Source organism: Oncorhynchus masou, chromosome 12 (assembly GCF_036934945.1).
Source record: "Oncorhynchus masou masou isolate Uvic2021 chromosome 12, UVic_Omas_1.1, whole genome shotgun sequence".
Classification (NCBI taxonomy): domain Eukaryota; kingdom Metazoa; phylum Chordata; class Actinopteri; order Salmoniformes; family Salmonidae; genus Oncorhynchus; species Oncorhynchus masou.
The window spans coordinates 92,125,087-92,144,530 of record NC_088223.1 but is presented as its reverse complement, the minus strand read 5'-3'; the positions used below and the strand labels follow the sequence as shown (position 1 = coordinate 92,144,530).

Genomic DNA, 19,444 nt, shown 5'->3' with positions numbered 1-19,444 from the left:
AAACACTACATTCATGGCCGTGTTTGCTGTTCTATCATATATTAAGCATTTCTCAATACTTAATATATGGGTAGCCTAGTGGTTAGAGCATTGGTCTAGCAACCAGGAGGTTGCAAGTTCAAACCCCCGAGCTGACAAGGTACAAATCTGTTGTTCTGCACCTGAACAGGCAGTTAGTTAACCCACTGATACTAGGCTGTCATTGAAAATAACAATTTGTTCTTAACTGACTTGCCCAGTTAAATAAAGGTAAAATAAATAAAAAAATCAGTTAAATGAGACATTGATCCTGGTAAGAATTCTGGATGTTTCTCTGACAGTTCTTTGTATGGAGAGTTTGGAAATGCACTGTAACTAGGCTTACTTAACTTTTAGTGTTTCCTTATGTTACGGTGTGAATATAGTTTTCAAAATACAGAAATACTCATAACAAACATTCATAAAATATATAAGTGTTATACATCGGTTTAAAGATGAACTTCTTGTTAATCCAGCCGCTGTGTCAGATTTCAAAAAGGATTTACGGCGAAAGCATACCATGCCATTATCTGAGGACAGCGCCCAGCACACAAAAGCATTAAAAACATTTTACAACCAAGTAAAGGAATTACAAGTCAGAAATAGCGATAAAATTAATCACTTACCTTTGATGATCTTCATATGTTTGCAGTCACAAGAGTCCGTGTTACACAAAACAATGCTGTTTTTGTTCGATAAAGTCGCTCTTATTGTCCCAAAAACTCAGTTTTGTTGGCGCGTTTTGTTCAGTAATCCACTGGCTCAAAGGCGGTCACGACATGCAGACGAAAACATGCTAATAGTACCTGTAAAGTTCGTCGAAACATATCAAACGATGTTCATAATTAAGCCTCGGTGGTCTATTGTCTAAATAATTGATCATATTTCAACAGGATAATAGCGTCTTCAATAGAAAAGAAAAACATCGAACGGCGCGCAATCGGTCACGCGCTCAAAACAGATCTGGTTCATTTAGAGTCCACTGAATACAAGCCTGAAACAATGTCTAAAGACTGTTGACATCTAGTGGAAGCCATGGGAACTGCAATTTGGGTCCTATCCAAATATATACTGTATAGCCGTTCAATAGAAAAGTACCCACATCAAAAATATCCCACTTCCTGTGTGGATTTTCCTCAGGTTTTCGCCTGCCATATCAGTTCTGTTATACCCACAGACATTATTTTAACAGTTTTTGAAACTTTAGAGTGTCTTCTATCCAATACTGGGCCTGAGTAACAGGCAGTTTACTTTGGGCACGTTTGTTATCCAAACTTCTAAATACTGCCCCCTACCCAAGAGAGGTTATTAACATTTAGTGTTTCCTTATGTTATGGTGTGAGTATAATTTTCATGGGCACACAAATTTTCACACATCAAATTTATTTTCTGAATGACAATCAAGTGACAAACAGCCGTCGTGATACAGCACTCGATGCAACAGCCAAAGTGTGGGGAAAATATTGTGTGCGAGCAATGTCCACAATGTTTTGTTGTCTCCTTCGTTAACCCGATGAAGACCATTGTGCCGTGATCCATATTAGATCTAACATCCCTAGCAGATGATTGGTGTTGATCATCTGTCTGCTTGATTTACAGCAGGGTCACGTTAGATTGAAAAGAGAACGAGTCAAGGTAATGAGTTAAAGTTGTATTGGACACAGAGTCGATTGTGCTCAATTGTGTAGTAATTGGGTTTGAGTTAGGGTAGCCTAGTGGTTAGAGCGTTGGATTAGCAACTGAAAGGTTGTGAGTTCGAATCCCAGAGCTGACAAGGTACAAATCTGTCGTTCTGCCTCTGAACAAGGTAGTTAACCCACTGATCCTTGGCCGTCATTGAAAATAAGAATTTGTTCAGGCCAAGAGTTCAATATTGGTTTCCTACGGACCAGAGAATCTTGTTTCTCATGGTCTGAGAGTCTTTAGGTGACTTTTGGCAAACTCCAAGTGGGCTATCAATTGTCTTTTACTGAGGAGTGGCTTCCGTCTGCCCCTTTAACCATAAAGGCCTGATTGGTGGAGTGCTGCAGAGATGGGAGAATCTTCCAGACGGACAACCATCTCTACAGAGGAACTCCAGTGCACTGTCAGAGTGACCATCTGGTTCTTGGTAACCTCTCTGACCAATGCCCTTCTCCCCTGATTGCTCAGTGGCAAGCTCTAAGAAGAGTCTTGGTGGTTCCAAACTTCTTCCATTTAAGAATGGAGGCCATTGTGTTCTAGTGGACCTTCAATGATGCAACCATTTTTTGGGTACCCTCCCCCAGATATGTGCCTCGACACAATCCTGTCTCTGAGCTCTACGGACAATTCCTTCAACCTCATGGCTTGGTGTTTGCTCTGACACGCACTGTCAACTGTAGGACCTTATATAGACAGGTGTGTGCGCGCGCCTTTCCAAATCATGTCCAATCAATTGAATTTTCCACAGCTGGACTCCAATCAAGTTGTAGAAACATCTCAAGAATGATCAATATCGAGTCTCATGGCAAAGGGTCTGAATACTTAAAACCTCTTAAGGATCGGGCCCTTCTTTTCAATTTTTGCCTAAAATGACATACCCAAATCTAATGCCTGTAGCTCAGGACCTGAAGTAAGGATATGTATATTCTTTGTATAATTTGAAAGGAAACACTGAAGTTTGTGGAAATGTGATATTAAATGTAGGAGAATAACACATTAGATCTGGTAAAAGGTAATGAAACAAACATGCGTTTGTCTTATTTTGTATCTTTGAAAAGCAAGAGAAAGGCCATTATCTGATTTAGGACTATAGGCGCAATTTAGATTTTGGCCTCTAGATGGCAGCCGTGTGTGTGCAACGTTTTAAACTTGATCCAATTAACCATTGTATTTATGTTCAAAATGTATCAGGTCTGCCCAAATGTGCCTTTGCAAAACCACTCAAGGTGGTCAATATATATATTTTCAAGTACTTGATCCATTAGCCTCATTATTATCAATATGGGTTTAAATGAAACATAAAATGTACCCTAAATTTGTATTAAGCCTTTGTGCTTCATACCGGGACTATCCAACCTTGTAGCTGGAGAGCTACTGTCCTGTAGGATTTTGCGCCAACCCTAATCTAGAGCACCCAATTCAAATAATTAGCTGGTTGATAAACTGAATCAGGTCAGGTAAAACTGGGGTTGGAACGAAAATCTACAGGACAGTAGCTCTCCAGGAACTGCGCCGGAGAGCCATGCTCTAAACCAACCAAATTAGACAGGGGTTTGCACAAGAAATGCAGTCAAATATAGATCCTCACACTAATTAGTGGCCTGTAGGCCAAGTTCACCCTGGGAGATAACTTCCGTAGCTTAAGAGGGGGAACAGCCATCAACAGGAAGAAACAAGGAAATTGTGTGGTAGTGCTTACAGGACTGGCCAGCTTTCCTAAACCATAGTACAATAAAAAGAGGGATAGCTTCCATTTATATTGCCATAGTGACGCAACACTATATATTGTCCATTGGTTCATTGTCTGAATGTCCTGGACCATAGAAAAATATAACCAAGTCCAATGTTATGCAAGTGTTCCTTCTACCCAACTGAGGGCTGTTCTCATCGTCCCATGGAGGGAAGCATCATAACCATAGTTGTGTTTGTGCTTGGATACCATACCTGAATATTGAGCCAATCCCAGAGCTGTCAGCTCGTCCCCATGTATGCTGGGCTTAATGTTTTTCCTCAAAGAAGTCTTGAGCCTCCTTGCCAGTGGAAAACATTTTGATATTCTGGTAGGTCAAGATGAACTTTGGCAGGTTTAGCTGGAATCGCACGTCATCGGTCACCCTGTTTCTACAGCTCTATTAAATGCTAATCCTCTTCCATGCGGCAGGGTAACCTAGTGGTTAGTGTTGGACAAGTAACCGAAAGGTTGCAAGTTCAAATCCCCAAGCTGACAAAGTTACAAATCTGTCGTTCTGCCCCTAAACAAGGCAGTTAACCCACTGTTCCTAGGCCATCATTGAAAATAAGAATTTGTTCTTAACTGACTTGCCTGGTTAAATAAAGGTAAAAAAATAAATAAAAAATCCACTCATTCTGCTGCAAGGTGAACAATTTGCCATTTGACTTCAAAACATGTTGATTTCTACAATCCTACACCAGGGTCCTTTGCTGACCAGGGTCGTGCAATGTTATTCAGCAGCATGGGAAACAGCATTCTGAGCCAACTCTTGCACCCATGTCGATAAATTCATTGCTTACCTGACATATAAATCACTGGATTATTTCACATTCATGCACAAGTTAACCGCAGATAAAGACCATGGTTAAAACAGATTTATTGAAGTTAAAAAGAATGGACTGTCTTTTCTATAGTCACAGACTAACACCATTACTCAGCAAAACCTCAAATAAACAAAGCAGAACACACATGGAAAAGACAAAGGAAACCACTGCACACTGCTGCTCATGATATTTATTAACAATGTTGAGCCTTAGGTCTTCAGGCATCCATGTCCCAGGTGAGTCCCATATGGGCTACCACACAACACAATTCCTTCCTTCCAGTTGATCACTTCCTGAAACAGGAGGTACAAAAAAAAGAAGGTATAACAGTATTAACATTCAATGTATCAAAAATATATGATCATATATTATATAATTTCCTACCATGCAGAACAAACATTTCAATGAAAATCAAAGACAAGTCTAAAAACAACCCTCCACAAGCAGGGTCTGTACCATTATTTTACCATCATGTCAGTAGAATTAAACATTCATAAAAACAAAACCGCGAGGAACTGCAGTCAGATCGTAGACCATCAGCAGTAATACATTAAGTCCTATCAGTCAGGTAGTTATGGAACCAGTTAAATGCTGCTTCCCCCAACCTATTAGAGGAGTCCATGCAATAAGGAATGATCAACAGTATCTAAGGCTTTGGAGAGATCAATAAATTATTGTGCTGATCATTTTATTAACCATAGTATTTATTATAACATTTAAAGTCAGGGCTGCTGCAGAAATTGTGCCCTCCGGATAAATGTGTAAGATCATTTGTTGATCTTAACACTGGCCTCTAGTGGCAGTTCTGTGGCAAGTTACCAGAGGAAGAAAGGAAGCGCTGACCATCTTGGAAACTCCGGCCACGTGGAAGAGAATCTGAAAATGTACGAGTATTGTAAGAGTTAATTCCCATTTTAATACATTGAACTCCGGCCAAGTCAATAACTGCCACTTGATGTGTTCAGAAAACCAAATTATCACCACTAAACAATCTGACGGTAATTCCAGCTGTTTTCAGTTTAGTAGTCATCATTACCACACCAGGACCCATAAAGAAACACACAGCATAGATGTAGAATAGGGTTTCACAGATTGTGAAAGTGACTACTCACCTGAAGTATAGATGGGAGCTGAGAATCAGCAAGGGGCAACCGAACAGACGAGGAAGATGGAAAATGAATAAATAATTAGTCGAAAGAAACCTAGTTGTCAAATTAAAACACGCTCAAATGTTAAAAAAACAAAAACAAATGTCACCACTATACAATCTGCAGGTAATTCCAGCTATTTTCACTTTAGTATTCATCATAGGGGCGGCAGGGTAGCCTAGTGGTTAGAGTGTTGGACTAGTAGCCGAAAGGTTGCAAGTCCAAATCCCCGAGCTGACAAGGTACAAATCTGTCGTTCTGCCCCTGAACAGGCAGTTAACCCACTGTTCCTAGGCCGTCATTGAAAATAAGAAATTGTTCTTAACTGACTTGCCTAGTTAAAAAATATAGCATAAACACAGGTGACCAAGCTAAGGAGGCTTGAACCCAGAGTGAATGTCCTTACCTTACCGTCCACATGTCCAGTCCAGGGAGAACTTGCAGGGATGTTATTCAAAGGGACACCACCTGAAAAGTAGAGAATCTAAGATTACAATATGTGATAATGTTATATAGGCAAGTTCCAATTTTTCCAGTCGGAGTCAGTCATGTTCAGAAAACCGAATATCACCACTGTACAATCTGACGGTAATTCCAGCTTTTTTCAGTTTAGTATTCATCACAACACAAAATTACAGCTACCCTGAGAATGGGACAGGTGATGTGTTGGCTATAGCCAGCGTGATAGGCTTACCTTACCAGGTTAAGTCTACTTGCCATCAACCCATTGGGGTGGTTTAACACCTGTTAAAAACAAAATCACAAGAGTTATGAGAATATGAATACTATTGGCTATTCAGAAGCAGCTCAAGAGTGGGGAAGAAACTAAGGTAGATATTAAAGTAACTGTCAGGTCAGGTTCAGAAAACCGAATATCACCACTAAACAATCTGACGGTAATTCCAGCTATTTTCAGTTTAGTGTTCATCACAACGAGACTAGACAGATACCACGATAAAATGTCAAAGTGAAGTCTAGGTGAAATGGGTGTGGTAGTCTTACCTTGAGTCTTCTAGTCATCAACTCATTGGGGCGGTATCACTCCTGGTCAAAACAATCACAGTTACAATATGAAAGCAATTATCTCCTGAACATGGCTGAAGTTCTCTGAACACAGCTGTTGCTCAGAAGTAGTTGAAATCATCAGTTGTTGCATCAAACTCTTCCCATTCAAGCTTTCATCACTGCCAGCTGTGGCCATGGTGCCTATTCAAAATCATTGATCAGAGGACTAGACACCAATTCGTTTAAAATTAAACAATTTGCCATTGAATACCCAACTAGACATTACTAGTCAGGCCTCAATAGCCAGGTGAATTTACCAGCCATGTGCAGTCATTGGGGTATGCTCCAGTTCATACCGTCCTGGCCAGGTCCAGAAGGAGTGGGCTCCCGAATCTAGAACTGATGTACAATGTAGTTAATGCATGAGGACTAACAGGACTTGCATTTCAAAAATGTGTGGACTAGCCAACTAAACGCCTCGATGTAAGATGGAGTTGAGCTGCAACTATGGGCGGACTGGAGCTCCGACGTCACTGTTTACAAAAAAAAACCGACTTCAACGCCCAAAGAACAGGCGGCAATTACAAACATGTCTGTAATTTCGGGATATTCTATGGGTGCTGAAATCAGTAGTTAACTTCCATGTTATGTAACGTATGAACAGCGCCAGTTCGTCAACACTAGTCGCCCCTTAGCTCAATCATAAAGCGTGGAGTTGCGTTTCATCGGCTACAGTTACCCATGCTAATTTCCATTGCGTAAACTGGTTTTCCGTGTTCGTGGATCAGATGGCTAACAGTTTAAGAATCTTCGTCTTACCAGATCACATCCATAAATTGTAAAAAATCGACCACGTTATAGTTGTGCATTTGCAGTTAATTCAGTAACATCCGCGCCAAACATAAACTTACCCCCGGAATGGTTTTACGTTTCTCCAGTTCCCCACGTGCATGGTTCTGCAAGGCCCAACCCTACACAACTACCAATCTAGCTACTTCAGTTCAGGAGCATTGCAAGACTCAAGTGGCAGCAGTGTACCAATAACTAACGTTAAAACACCAATGAAGCATTTCTAAGACATAACTTCGACATTGAGAAAAGCGTCTTCAGGTCGATCACAAAACTAATCGAATGAGCAAGTATGTGGCTGGCCAGTCTTTTGCGCTATATAAACTTCTGGTGCATTCAAGCGAATTGGGGATTCGGAAAAAACGAGCTCAGAATGGGGGGGGGAAATCTTAGGATCGGGAAAGTCAGTGACCTTCATGTCAGAGAAGTCGGAGTTCTCTGACGATGGCGCTTTCAAGACAACTGGGAACTCGGAAAAAAACGAGGTCAAATCACGACGTAGAAAGAGTTCCGACTTGGATGACCATTCAAAATGATTTTTCCCAGTCCGAGCTAATTTTATCCAGAGTTCCCAGTTGTTTTGAAAGCGGCATGACGCCCGAGTTTACGACTAGTAATTCCAAATTGGATGACCGTTCAAAACTCATTTTCCCAGTCAGAAATCGTTTTTTATTAGTTCCCAATTGTTTTTAACGCACTGAATTCGGAGGTTGGAAATTCCCGAAATCCGAGCTTGGTTGAAGTTCCGAGTCGAGAACGCACCATTGGTCTCCGGGCATTATATTGAAAGGGTTCATCAGCTTCATACGTTCATGTGCTCATCTCCTGAGTTCAAACCAAGTGGAGTTACTTTTACTTACTCTCTTGAGAACCGTAAGGATCTCGAGGTGAGTCAGCAGGTAGTAATGATTGCTCTGAAGTTGAGCCTGACCAAGATGAGGTCGACCTTACCTGTGGCAACGGGTGTGGTGGAGACTTCCTAGCTTTGCCCCGATGAACAAACCAGAAATTATTATTGACCGTTAGGAATGAGATTTTTGCAGAAAGTGTATCCATGTTTTTTTGGCCGACACATATGTTGTATGAAGCTGGGTGATGAACAAACTGGGAACTGTTACATTTGTCAAAGTCTCGGGAAATTGAATTGTGTTGATTTATTTTGCGCATCGTCCGTTTTCTTGTGACCAAAATGTGCAATCCACACTCCGACCTGCGAAAGGCAGAAATACAGAACACAGCACCTCGTCTGCTGGAAATTCACACCAAAAAGAAAAATAAGAATCTCTAAGCAAATAATTTAAATTCATTTGAACTCGGATATTCTGAGTTTCCGGTAGGACGGGAACGCGGAATGAGATCATCAACGTGCGCACTTACACAGACAAGAGGGCCCATTATGACGTGTCCCACTTAGTGTTCGCTGTTGTAATAATTTAAGGAATTGTGTGCACGTTTACACAGATCAGAAAATAGTGTGTCTTATATATCAAATAATCTTATTATTTCTGAAACTATGGACGCCCCCGAAGAGAAAACTAGTCTTTCTGCTGCACAAAGAAGAGCAGAAATTCGGAGGCGAAAATTGCTCATGAATTCCGAAGACCGAATGAACAGAATCGTGGGTTTCACCAAAGCTGAAGCTGAAAAGAACGGTAAGGAAAATCTAACTGATGGTAAATGGTTTGCTGGCTGATCAGACAAGCAGATTGCATTGCCTGTTAGTTTATTAGCTTGCAGCTCTACCATCGAAACTGGCAACTAACGGTAGCTTGTTACCATCTAAATGTTAGCTGCACAGTACACACTTACTGAGCTAGCTAGTGACCATAATGGTGCAGTGAGTTGAAGAGAAACCTTGCGTCAGTGTGGAATGTACTGTAGTCATGACAATTCAGTGCCCTTCTGTAATATATAAAAAAGCTTACTAATATAAATGTGTATATTATATATATATATATATATATATATCAGTCAAGTTTGGACACCTACTCATTCAAGCGTTTTTCATTCTTTTACTATTTTCTACATTGCAGAATAATAGTGAAGACATCAACATTTTGAAATAGCACATGGAATCGTGTAGTAACCAAAAAGTGTTGAAGAATCTCAAATATATTTTGGATTTCTTTAAAGTAGCCACCCTTTGTCTTGAGAGCTTTGCACACACTCAAGCAGCTTCATGGTTAATTTGAGGAATTGATTTCCTTCATGCGTTTCAGCCAATCAGTTGTGTTGAGACATGGTAGGGGTGATCAAGTGCATATCATGGCAAGAACAGCTCAAATAAGCAACGATAATCGACAGTCCATCATTACTTTAAGACATGAAGGTCACCTAATGTGGAACATTTGTGAAGTCGCAAAACCCATCAAGCGCTATGATGAAACTGTCTCTCATGAGGACCGCCACAGAAAAGGGAGACCCAGGGTTACCTCTGCTGCAGAGGATAAGTTCATTAGAGTTAACTGCACCTCAGATTGCAGCCCAAATAAATGCTTAAAAGAGTTCAAGTAACAGACACATCTCAACAGATGAGACTGCGTGAATCAGGCCTTCATGGTCAAATTGCTGCAAAGAAACCACTACTAAAGGACACCAATAAGAAGAAGAGACTTGCTTGGGCCAAGAAAAATGAGCAATGGACATTAGCACGGTGGAAATCTGTCCTTTGGTCTGATGAGTCCATATTTTGAGATTTTTGGTTCCATCCGCTGCGTCTTTTGTGAGACACAGAGTAGGTGAATGATGATCTCTGCATGTGTGGTTCCCACCGTGAAGCATGGAGGAGGATGTGTGACAGTGTGGGGGTGCTTGCTGGTGACACTGATTTATTTAGAATTCAAGGCACACTAAACCAGCATGGCTACCACAGCATTCTGCAGCGATACGCCATTCCATCTGGTTTGCACTTGGGACTATCATTTGTTTTTCCAACAGGACAATGACCCAACACACCTCCAAGGGCTATTTGATCAAGAAGTGGAATGCTGCATCAGATGACCTGGCCTCCACAATCACCCGACCTCAACCCAATTGAGATGGTTTGGGATGAGTTGGACCACAGAGTGACGGAAAAGCATCCAACAAGTGCTCAGCATATGTGGGAACTCCTTCAAGACTGTTGGAAAAGCATTCCAGGTGAAGCTGGTTGAGAGAATGCCAAGAGTGTGTAAAGCTGTCATCAAGGCAAAGGGTGGCTTCTTTGAAGAATCTAAAATCATCTAAAATATAATTTAACACTTTTTGGGGGGGTTACTACATGATTCTATGTGTTATTTCATAGTTTTGGTGTCTTCACTATTTCTGCAATGTAGAAAATAGTAAAAATAAAGAAACTCTTGAAAAAGATTCTGGTACTGTGTATATCCATATATAGAATCTCTATGTTCGTATCTCACTTCACAGAGAAGTCTAGTTAGCCTAATCCATTAAACTGACAATGCCGTCTCATACAGGAGCGTCAAGTCGTGTCACAGAGCCTAGGTTCCACCTGGACTTGGACAGGAACAAGCCGTGGTCAGCATCCTCATCCCCAAGACTGTCTCCATTCCTCCCAGAGGCAGTAGGCAGCAGCCACCCCCACAGCGATCTTCCAGAGAGGAAAGGCTCTCCCCTGCCAGACAGCAGCGAGGTGCTGGGTGTAGACAAGGATGTGACTCCAGGGGTCCGACAAAGGCCACGGGGAGAGGCCCAGCTGGCAGCTGATGAGCCCAGCCAATCCGAATCCCCACGCAGAGGGTTGCAGAAGTATTTATCCCGCTTTGATGACGCCATGAAGCTCAGAGGCCAACTGGCCAATGAGAATCAAGCCCAGGATGCAGCCGGGTCAGACCCAGAAGAGTTGGACTCCTTTAGGCTCTTCAGGCTTGTCGGCAGCGTCCTCCTCGCCATCTTTGTCAGAGGTTTTGTCTGCAAGTATCTGGTGAGTCGGATCAGAAAAGTGTTGCATCTTCCCTTGAGGTTTTTGGAATTTGTTCAATACCACTGACCTATTCTGTCTTCGATTCGGCTGCACTGATTGTGATATGAGAGTAGACCTGTAGCATTTCACTGACTAGGTTGTACTCTTTTCTTTTGCAGTCCATATTCGCACCATTTCTCACCCTCGAACTGGCCTACATGGGGTTGTACAAGTATTTTCCAAAGGTTTGAGATACAACTACACCGTTACTATGTAGTGAATGGAGCACAGCTATAACAAATGGGTCAGATGTATGTAGTCATATCCTGTGCAGTATTGTTATACATACATGCATAAACGTGTAATAACTTTCCACCAGGTTGAGAAGAAGATGCAGACCACAGTGCTGACCGCCGCCCTCCTGCTGTCTGGAATCCCCGCTGAGGTCATCAACCGCTTCATGGACACCTACAGGAAGATGGCTGACGTCTTCGCCGACCTCTGTGTCTACTTCTTCGCCTTCATCCTCAGTCACGAGATCCTGCTGTTGCTTAGTTCAGAAGAGACTGATACTCCCTGATGGACTGGAGGTCGCCGTGCTATGGCGCCGTAAATGTCACCCCCCTCTCTAGGTGACAGAGGAGGGCATGACCCCTGATAGCGATCCTTCACCCTACCTCCCAACCATGTCCCATCCTGAGTCAGTACGCCCCTTAGGGGAGGGTGTTCGAAGGTGCAGGGTCTGCAGGTGGATAAGAGAGGAAGACAGAACTTACTGGTTGAACAAGGTGACATAACATGCATTTGTGTTCTGATTCCTCTTCCTATCCAGTAAAACAACACATTTCACTGCACCTATCTGTTGTATATTTAAACATATTAATCTTGTCCATAGGAGCTGCTTTTAAGTTACTGTTTAAGTAGCTCCCTACAGTGTTTACATAAGTGGGTCAGTTACTTTGCGATTTTGTTTGTTTCAAGTGAATTAATCTATCTCGTATGGAAGACAGGAGAAGCACTCGTCTTCCAGTGTTTTATTTTTGCACCCCTTTATGCTTAAAGACATGGTTGACTTTATCTGTACATGTGCAAGCTCTTATTAAAAGAGGTCAATTGTGTCATCTGAACTAGGGAGAACAATTGCTTAGGATTGTCTTTTTGGAAAGTGTGTTTTGTCACTGCTATTCAGTGTCGGGGTCTTATAAGCTTGTTTATTATCTGTGCTGAAAAACTCTGATTTGTGGAAATGTCATGTATTGCTCTCCTAGTTATCCCAGCCTCACTAATACATTCTTTCTGTGGCATGCTACATCATCTGTTAATTAAACAAACAAAAAAAATGAATTTAACAAGGCAAGTTGGGTTTAACTGCCTTGTCCACTCGGGGATTCGACCTAGCAACCTTTCGGTTACTAGTCCAACGCTCTAACCACTAGGCTACCTGCCTCCCCACATCCTACATGGCATCCAAATGAATTATTTTAGTTGGTGTGAGACTTTTTTTTCGTGACTTCATTGGTGTGTTCCCGTTTGTCAGAACGGCTTGATTCATTTTCATAATTTTGAAAATTATAATTTTGTTTAAGGTAAATGCTTTATTCATTGTATGTGAAATATTGAAATCAATATCAAACACAAAGATAAAGAGATGAGAATGTTGCATCTTATAGTGGTATTTAAGTTCTGCTAAACAACATACTGTAATGAATATGCTGTGTTAAACAAATAAAACCTTGGAACATTTCACAATTGTTTCTGGTCGATTTTTTTTTTTTTTTTTTTTTTTTTTTTTCAGACATTAAACTCCTAGATGTAGGCAGTGGCCTTGTACATTTGGGTTTATGTCAACTATGTCTTATGATGTGTTTATGCACTAATAGAGTAAATGCTAATATATATTTAAAAAAAACTTCTTAGTAACAATATTTCTACAATATGACGTTAAAATAATCATCCCACCACTAGAGGCGGACACATCCAATGTAGCTACGCAATCTAAGAAGAAACGTCACTTTTTGATTACGTTCCAGGAAACAGCTAACGTGATCACGCATGAAAACAAATGCACAAAGTTTAACAATAAAACATTGATATTTAATATCTTTCGGACTCAACGTAAACATGGGGCGCGAGTCAAGGTAAGTGGGGAGTTTACGGGTCTCTTGTATTATTTTTTGTCTGTTTTGAAGGATTAAAAAAAGCCGAGCTAGCTATCAAGTGTGCAACGTTGATCCAACGCGCTAGCTAATAAGCTAGCTAACGTTTACAGACCATTGAATGTGATAGATATCTAGCTAGCTGGGTAGTTAGCCTAATAGACAAAGTAAAAATACTTGATAATGCATTCACAAACGACACAATTATTTGAAACACATTGGCCATGTGCTGTGCAGTTGTATATGGTGCTTTCTAGACAACTAGGATCTCGGGGGGGGGGGGCGAGGTCAAATCATGACGTTCGTGATCTTCAGGTCGGGAAAGTCGGAGGCCAAAGATCTTTGCATAGATGGCCGAGTTTCCGACTTGCAATTCTGAATTGGATGACTGTTCGAAACGATTTTCCCAGGCCGAGCCTGCTTTTTCCCCTCCGAGTTCCCAGTTTTCTTGAACGTAATGAACTCGTACATTTCAGAATCCCCAGTTGATCCGAACGCGGCATTACTCTCTCGCACCAACGACGTTTTTAGCTCATATATATATATATATATATCTCAGTTGTTTTAGTTAAGTGATTGAAATGTTTTAAATCATTTTTGTCAATGTTTGTTAGGCATTACAGGAAACGGTCGGCATCGAGGGGACGGTCCGGGAGTCGATCAAAGAGCCGTTCGCCAGACAAACGCTCCAAGAAGGATGATGGGGCTGCCTCACGAAACCGAGACAGGGACCGCAACAGGCGGGGAGAGAGGTCACGCAGCCGTGACCGACGCCGATCAAGGTCCAGAGACAGGAAGCGCCCCAGGTGAGTTGTGTGTGTGTGTGTGAGAAAGACAGAGACCAATAGTGAGTGATTGATCAAAGTCATCAGAGTAAAGGGTGTGTCTTTGAATGTGAAATATATATGCCTGGTCTGATATTGTTATTGAGTTTGTCTGATGTGATCCAGACGCTCTAGGAGTCGGGAGAAGAGGCGCTCCAGGAGCCGTGACAGGAATAGAAGGTCTCGAAGCCGAGGACGCAGATCTCAATCCGCAAGCCCCAGCAAAAGCAGGAAAACTGAAGAGACGTGAGTTTTTACCAAAGGGTTATATCCCCCCCACCCCCCCCCCCCCCCCTCAATAAATTTTACTTACACCCGACCTTAACTTGTTCTCTTTTGTCTGTTTTGGTTTGCCAGTCTGTCTAAAAGCAAGGAAAAAGACAACCCTGAAGCCTCTGCAGAGAAGAAGAAAATCAAAGAAGAGCAAGAGGAGGTTGTTGAGGATGTGAGTCCTATTCCACTATAGATGTTGTTCAGTAATTTGGAAACTTTGACTGAAATATGACCGTTGACTATTTGTGCATTCTGTGTGTTGTCCCCACAGCAAGACTTTGATCAGAACAAGCTGGAGGAAGAGATGAGGAAGAGGAAGGAGCGAGTGGAGAAGTGGAGGGAGGACCAAAGGAAGAAGGCCCTAGGAAACATCGAGGAGATCAAGAGGGAGATTGAGGAGATGAAGCAGGGAAAGAAGTGGAGTCTGGAGGATGACGACGGTGAGGAACCAAGCTCAGGCTTCTACTTTTAATGGTTGTGTTGCGGGTTCATGTGTACCTAAATGCATTAGTTTCCACTTTCAAAGATTTAGATAACTGCCAACACAAGGTCTCACCAGACTTCTCTTCCTTTCAGATGACGACGAGGAAGGGACAGCTCCCGAGGAAGAGCCTGAAGAAGGCGAGGAGGGTAAGGGGCCGGAGGAGAAGGAGGAAAAGAAAGAGGAGGAGGAGGAGGAAGAGGAGGAGGAAGTTACTCCCATGGAGCAGGAAGCAGAGGATGAGCTGGATACCTTAGACGCCTACATGGAGGAGGTCAAGGAGGAAGTCAAGAAGTTCAACATGGGCCCCCAGTCTAAAGGGAACGACAAAGTAAGTTAAACCCCCCCCCAATAGTTTCCTTCACACATACAGTATTATAGCTCATTGGAAACATTGCTGTCAGTATGTGCTGCTTTGGTCTTTTTGTGTGTGATGCGATCTCTCTCTTTTTATTTTTTTTGATTCCCTCCACACAAACAGAAGGGAGGAGTAAACGTATCCAAAGTTGTCACCGTATGCAAAACTAAGAGGGGTCCAAATGTCCACAAAAAGAAGGGTGAGCTGATGGAGAATGACCAGGATGCAATGGAGGTAAGCCGTTTTTGTCCTGTCCTGCTCCTATTGTGATCGTTTGTGTAAATGTATTGGGGTCAAGTGTTAGTGCACTATGTAGGGAATAGGGTGCTATAGTAGTGCACTATGCAGGGAATAAGGTGCTATAGTAGTGCCCTATGCAGGGAATAAGGTGCTATAGTAGTGCCCTATGCAGGGAATAGGGTGCTATAGTAGTGCCCTATGCAGGGAATAAGGTGCTATAGTAGTGCACTATTTAGGGAATAAAGGTTCCATTTGGTACACGGTCCATCTCCCTGGAAACTCTCTTCCAAAAGTCTCAAGAACTTCTCTCGAAGTTCTCTCACTGGAGAGAGCAGGTTCCTACATGTTGTGTCACTGTCTTCCCAGTACTCATCAGAGGAAGAGGAAGTGGATCTGGCGACAGCCCTGACTGGCTACCAGACCAAACAGAGGAAGGTGCTGGAGCCAGTGGATCACCAGAAGATTGAGTACGAACCATACCGCAAGGACTTCTATGTAGAGGTGCCAGAGCTGGCCAAGATGTCTCCAGAGGGTATGTGTGTGTGTATATATATATAAGAACTCACACCCACACTTATTTTTTGAGGAAGGGTCTATTTGCAATGACTGATAGTGGTTGTTTTCCCCGTAAAACTTAGTTAACTGCACTAACTGTAAAGCTTACCGTATACTTCCCAGTCCAAACAGTTTACACGTATATCATGAATACTTTTTGTGCCGGTTTTTCCCACTTTGGTCTTTGCCAGTTTTCCCGGCTGTTTGTGCACACGTTTTTCTTGAGGCAAGTCGAAGTTCGGTGGCCAAAGTCTACGCCCCTTCTTCAGTGATTGGTCAACAGTACTAGTCCAATTAGGATTGAGAACATGAAGTGTTTGTTGTCATTCAATGAGAGACGACTAGTTTTCATGTACATTTTTTCACTTGAGAAATGCTGCACCAAACATCTTAGCTAGATGTAAATATGCGCGACTAAGATCTGCAAAAGATACATTTTTAAAAAATTGATACATTTGTATCTTTGATAAATTTGGACTATTTTGAGGAAGTGTATCTGGCTATCTTGTTGCTATGGTAGCTCAAAAGGGACAAACAACACTAATATTGCATTTTTTCCCTTAGTTTTTCAAGCAAATTACTTTGAGGAGTATGAGCACAGATGGTCGCCTAGTCGAGTTCTGCCAAAAGCAAACCGAGCCTGTGTGTGTGTGGCAGGGATTCCATTAGGAAATTGTGGCACAGGAAATTTGACCAGCAGCATTTTAATTTACTGGACCCATAACTATTGGGTGTGTAACCTGATTAGGGTGTCCAACCACGGTGCTCAGAATGACAAATCACATTTAAAAACATTCAGGTTTAAAATGATTTTAAGTATGTTTGCAAAATGCGTACTGCCTCCAGCTCATTGCAAAGGGGTGTGTGACGTGCTGACGAAGACTGCCTTCCGTTGCCTGTGTATTTCTTGTTTGAGATGTTGAAGTAGCAGCTCTCGCGCTGTCTGACAGATATTCCTCTCAAAATCTTTGTATCTGTATGCTGTGTAAATGAGTTACATAACAAATATCTACACGGGCCAGTTTTTATTTATTTTATTTAACCTTTTATTTAACCAACTTGGCCAGTTAAGAACAAGTTCTCTTTTTACAACTGCGACCTGGCCAAGATAATGAAAAGCAGTGCGACCAAAAACAACAACACGGAGTTACACATAAATGTACAGTCAATAACACAATAGAAAGAAAATCTATGTACAGTGTGTGCAAATGTAGAAGAGTAGGGAGGTAAGTCAAGTTTAATTCCACTTAGTTTTGCAAATGAACCTATAGACATATAGACATATAGACATATAGATAGATAGGGAGATAGATAGGGATATAGATAGATAGGGATATAGATAGATAGGGATATAGATAGATAGGTTATAATAGATAGGGATATAGATTAGATGGGAGATTTTTAGATAGATAGGGAGATAGATAATAGGGAGATAGATAGATAGATAGATAATAGGTGATAGATAGATTTAGATGATTTGGAGATAGATAGATAGATAGATAGATAGGGAGATAGATAGATAGGGAGATAGATAGATAGGGAGATAGATAGATAGGGAGATAGATAGGGAGATAGATAGATAGATAGATAGATAGATAGATAGATAGATAGATAGATAGGGAGATAGGGAGATAGGGATATAGATAGATAGACCGGTCAAATGTATTTCCATCGACTGGTATTTCCATCAATGACTAGGTTAAAAAGCATTATTTTCCAATGGGATTTTTTTCTTCTTCTCCCGCCTGGTGCCAATTTAATTTATTGGCTAATATCGGCCCACGTAAACCTCGGTGTGGATATTTTTAGTTGCTTTGGTCTGCTAAATGACAAGTGTCAATGTTGCTCGTGGGTGGGCAACTGGCCCCTCCTTTTGTAGGTTCACAGATCGATTTCCCCCCCCCAAAATATGTTTTTTTTTAACAATTTAGGAACTCGATTGGGGTATTGACTTAATGTTGAGAGAGTAGCGGAATATACCAAGTGCAATTTCAAAATGTGGTTGTGCATCAGCAGTTTGTCTCTTCATGTAAGTCACTGACGGTCACTCAATTAGCACATTAGCAACAAAAAAAATAATGGTAGATTGGTAAACTAGTCTAGCGGACAGCTATCTAAACTTGTAGTAATCATGGTCGAATTTCCAGCCGGTGGTGGCATTGACTTTGTTAGTCACTCTCACTCAGAAATTATATATATATATATATTTGCAAACATTTCTCTGTCCCCACAGCAAAATGTGTAGAGTTGCATAAAATTAAGGCAGACCTGCGAGCCACTGCGGCCCGTCATGAGTTAAAAAAAAATGTGTGTGTGTGTGTCCCACCCCTTATCAAAGTTGCCCATCATTGATCTAACTCCTTTCCTTTCGATGAATGCATACAGAGGTGAATGTCCACAGGCTGGACCTGGAGGGTATCGCAGTCAAAGGAAAGGGTTGTCCCAAGCCCATCAAGTCATGGGTTCAGTGTGGCACGTCTATGAAGATCCTGAGTGCACTGAAGAGGTGAGTGTCACAGACAAAGTTTTACATTGTAGCATATATAAGTTACCTATTGGTCCAAATGAGATAAGACCTTAACATACATTTGTTGTGTAATCAGCAGTTGATCAAATCGGAAATGTTATTTGTCACATACTTTTGTTAACAACAGACTATAGACTTAACAGTGAATTGCTTACTTACGGGTCCTTTCCAACAATGCAGAGAAACAAAAAGTAAGAAATAATATATATTTTTTTAATAACACATGGAATAAATACACAATGAGTTCCGATAACTTTGCTATATACACACGGGTTCCAATACCGAGTCGATGTGCAGTGTTACGAGGTAATGGAGGTAGATATGTACTGTACATATAGGTAGGGATAAAGTGACGAGGCAACAGGACAGATGATTTACATTAATGGCAGCGTATGTGATAAGCCAAAACGGTAGGTGCAAAAAGGGTCAATGCATATATTCCGGGTAACTATTGGTTGACTATTTAACTAACTATTTAGCAGTTACATGGCTTGGGGGGTAGTAGCTGTTCAGGGTCCTGTTGGTTCTAGACTTGGTGTATCAGTACCACTTACTGATGCACATCTTCTTGGGCTTTCCTCTAACACCGCCTGGTATAGAGGTCCTGGAACACCGCCTGGTATAGAGGTCCTGGAACACCGCCTGTTATAGAGGTCCTAGATGGCAGGGAGCTTGGGCCCAGTGACGTACCGGGCTGTACGCACTACCCTTTGTAGCGCCTTACGGTAGGATGCCAAGCAGTTGCCATACCAAGTGGTAATGCAGCCAATCAAGATGCTCTCAATGGTGCAGTTGTAGAACTTTTTCAGGATCTGAGGACCCACGTCGAATATTTTCAGCCTCCTGAAATGAAGAGGCTCTGCTACAACC

At 41.8% G+C, this 19,444-nt stretch overlaps 2 protein-coding genes, 1 long non-coding RNA gene and 4 other non-coding genes across 8 annotated transcripts in view; 2 read left to right on the top strand and 5 right to left on the bottom strand.

The window, feature by feature from the left end:
* Window positions 1-4,293: 4,293 nt before the first annotated feature.
* On the bottom strand, window positions 4,294-8,221 carry LOC135551065 (uncharacterized). 2 transcript variants are annotated; one of them, XR_010457176.1, is made up of 8 exons: window positions 8,120-8,221; window positions 6,728-6,809; window positions 6,408-6,449; window positions 6,100-6,149; window positions 5,812-5,873; window positions 5,370-5,387; window positions 5,077-5,133; window positions 4,294-4,550 (listed from the first exon to the last, which is right to left on the bottom strand). It is a non-coding gene; the product is annotated as an uncharacterized LOC135551065 (long non-coding RNA). The 2 variants fall into 2 exon arrangements; XR_010457175.1 differs by lacking the exon at window positions 8,120-8,221 and adding an exon at window positions 7,322-7,787.
* Window positions 5,217-5,292, bottom strand: LOC135551197 (small nucleolar RNA SNORD65). Its single transcript, XR_010457241.1, has one exon. It is a non-coding gene; the product is annotated as a small nucleolar RNA SNORD65 (small nucleolar RNA).
* LOC135551200 (small nucleolar RNA SNORD65) lies at window positions 5,489-5,568 on the bottom strand. The gene has a single exon (XR_010457244.1). It is a non-coding gene; the product is annotated as a small nucleolar RNA SNORD65 (small nucleolar RNA).
* LOC135551199 (small nucleolar RNA SNORD65) lies at window positions 5,956-6,030 on the bottom strand. Its single transcript, XR_010457243.1, has one exon. It is a non-coding gene; the product is annotated as a small nucleolar RNA SNORD65 (small nucleolar RNA).
* Window positions 6,264-6,338, bottom strand: LOC135551198 (small nucleolar RNA SNORD65). Its single transcript, XR_010457242.1, has one exon. It is a non-coding gene; the product is annotated as a small nucleolar RNA SNORD65 (small nucleolar RNA).
* Window positions 8,222-8,635: 414 nt separating the features above from the next.
* camlg (calcium modulating ligand) lies at window positions 8,636-12,909 on the top strand. Its single transcript, XM_064982454.1, has 4 exons — window positions 8,636-8,911; window positions 10,715-11,181; window positions 11,340-11,405; window positions 11,540-12,909. The coding sequence occupies exons 1-4, from the start codon at window positions 8,773-8,775 to the stop codon at window positions 11,738-11,740; spliced, it is 873 nt and encodes a 290-aa protein (XP_064838526.1). The 5' UTR covers window positions 8,636-8,772; the 3' UTR covers window positions 11,741-12,909.
* A 259-nt stretch (window positions 12,910-13,168) lies between these two features.
* The window catches only part of ddx46 (DEAD (Asp-Glu-Ala-Asp) box polypeptide 46), a 29,523-nt gene continuing 23,247 nt past the window's right edge, over window positions 13,169-19,444 (top strand). The window contains exons 1-9 of the mRNA XM_064982452.1: window positions 13,169-13,298; window positions 13,931-14,122; window positions 14,267-14,386; window positions 14,498-14,585; window positions 14,685-14,853; window positions 14,990-15,225; window positions 15,376-15,486; window positions 15,859-16,024; window positions 18,433-18,553. Of these exons, the coding sequence (XP_064838524.1) occupies window positions 13,282-13,298; window positions 13,931-14,122; window positions 14,267-14,386; window positions 14,498-14,585; window positions 14,685-14,853; window positions 14,990-15,225; window positions 15,376-15,486; window positions 15,859-16,024; window positions 18,433-18,553 (1,220 nt within the window). The 5' untranslated portion in view covers window positions 13,169-13,281. The remainder of the gene's footprint in view (window positions 13,299-13,930; window positions 14,123-14,266; window positions 14,387-14,497; window positions 14,586-14,684; window positions 14,854-14,989; window positions 15,226-15,375; window positions 15,487-15,858; window positions 16,025-18,432; window positions 18,554-19,444) is intronic.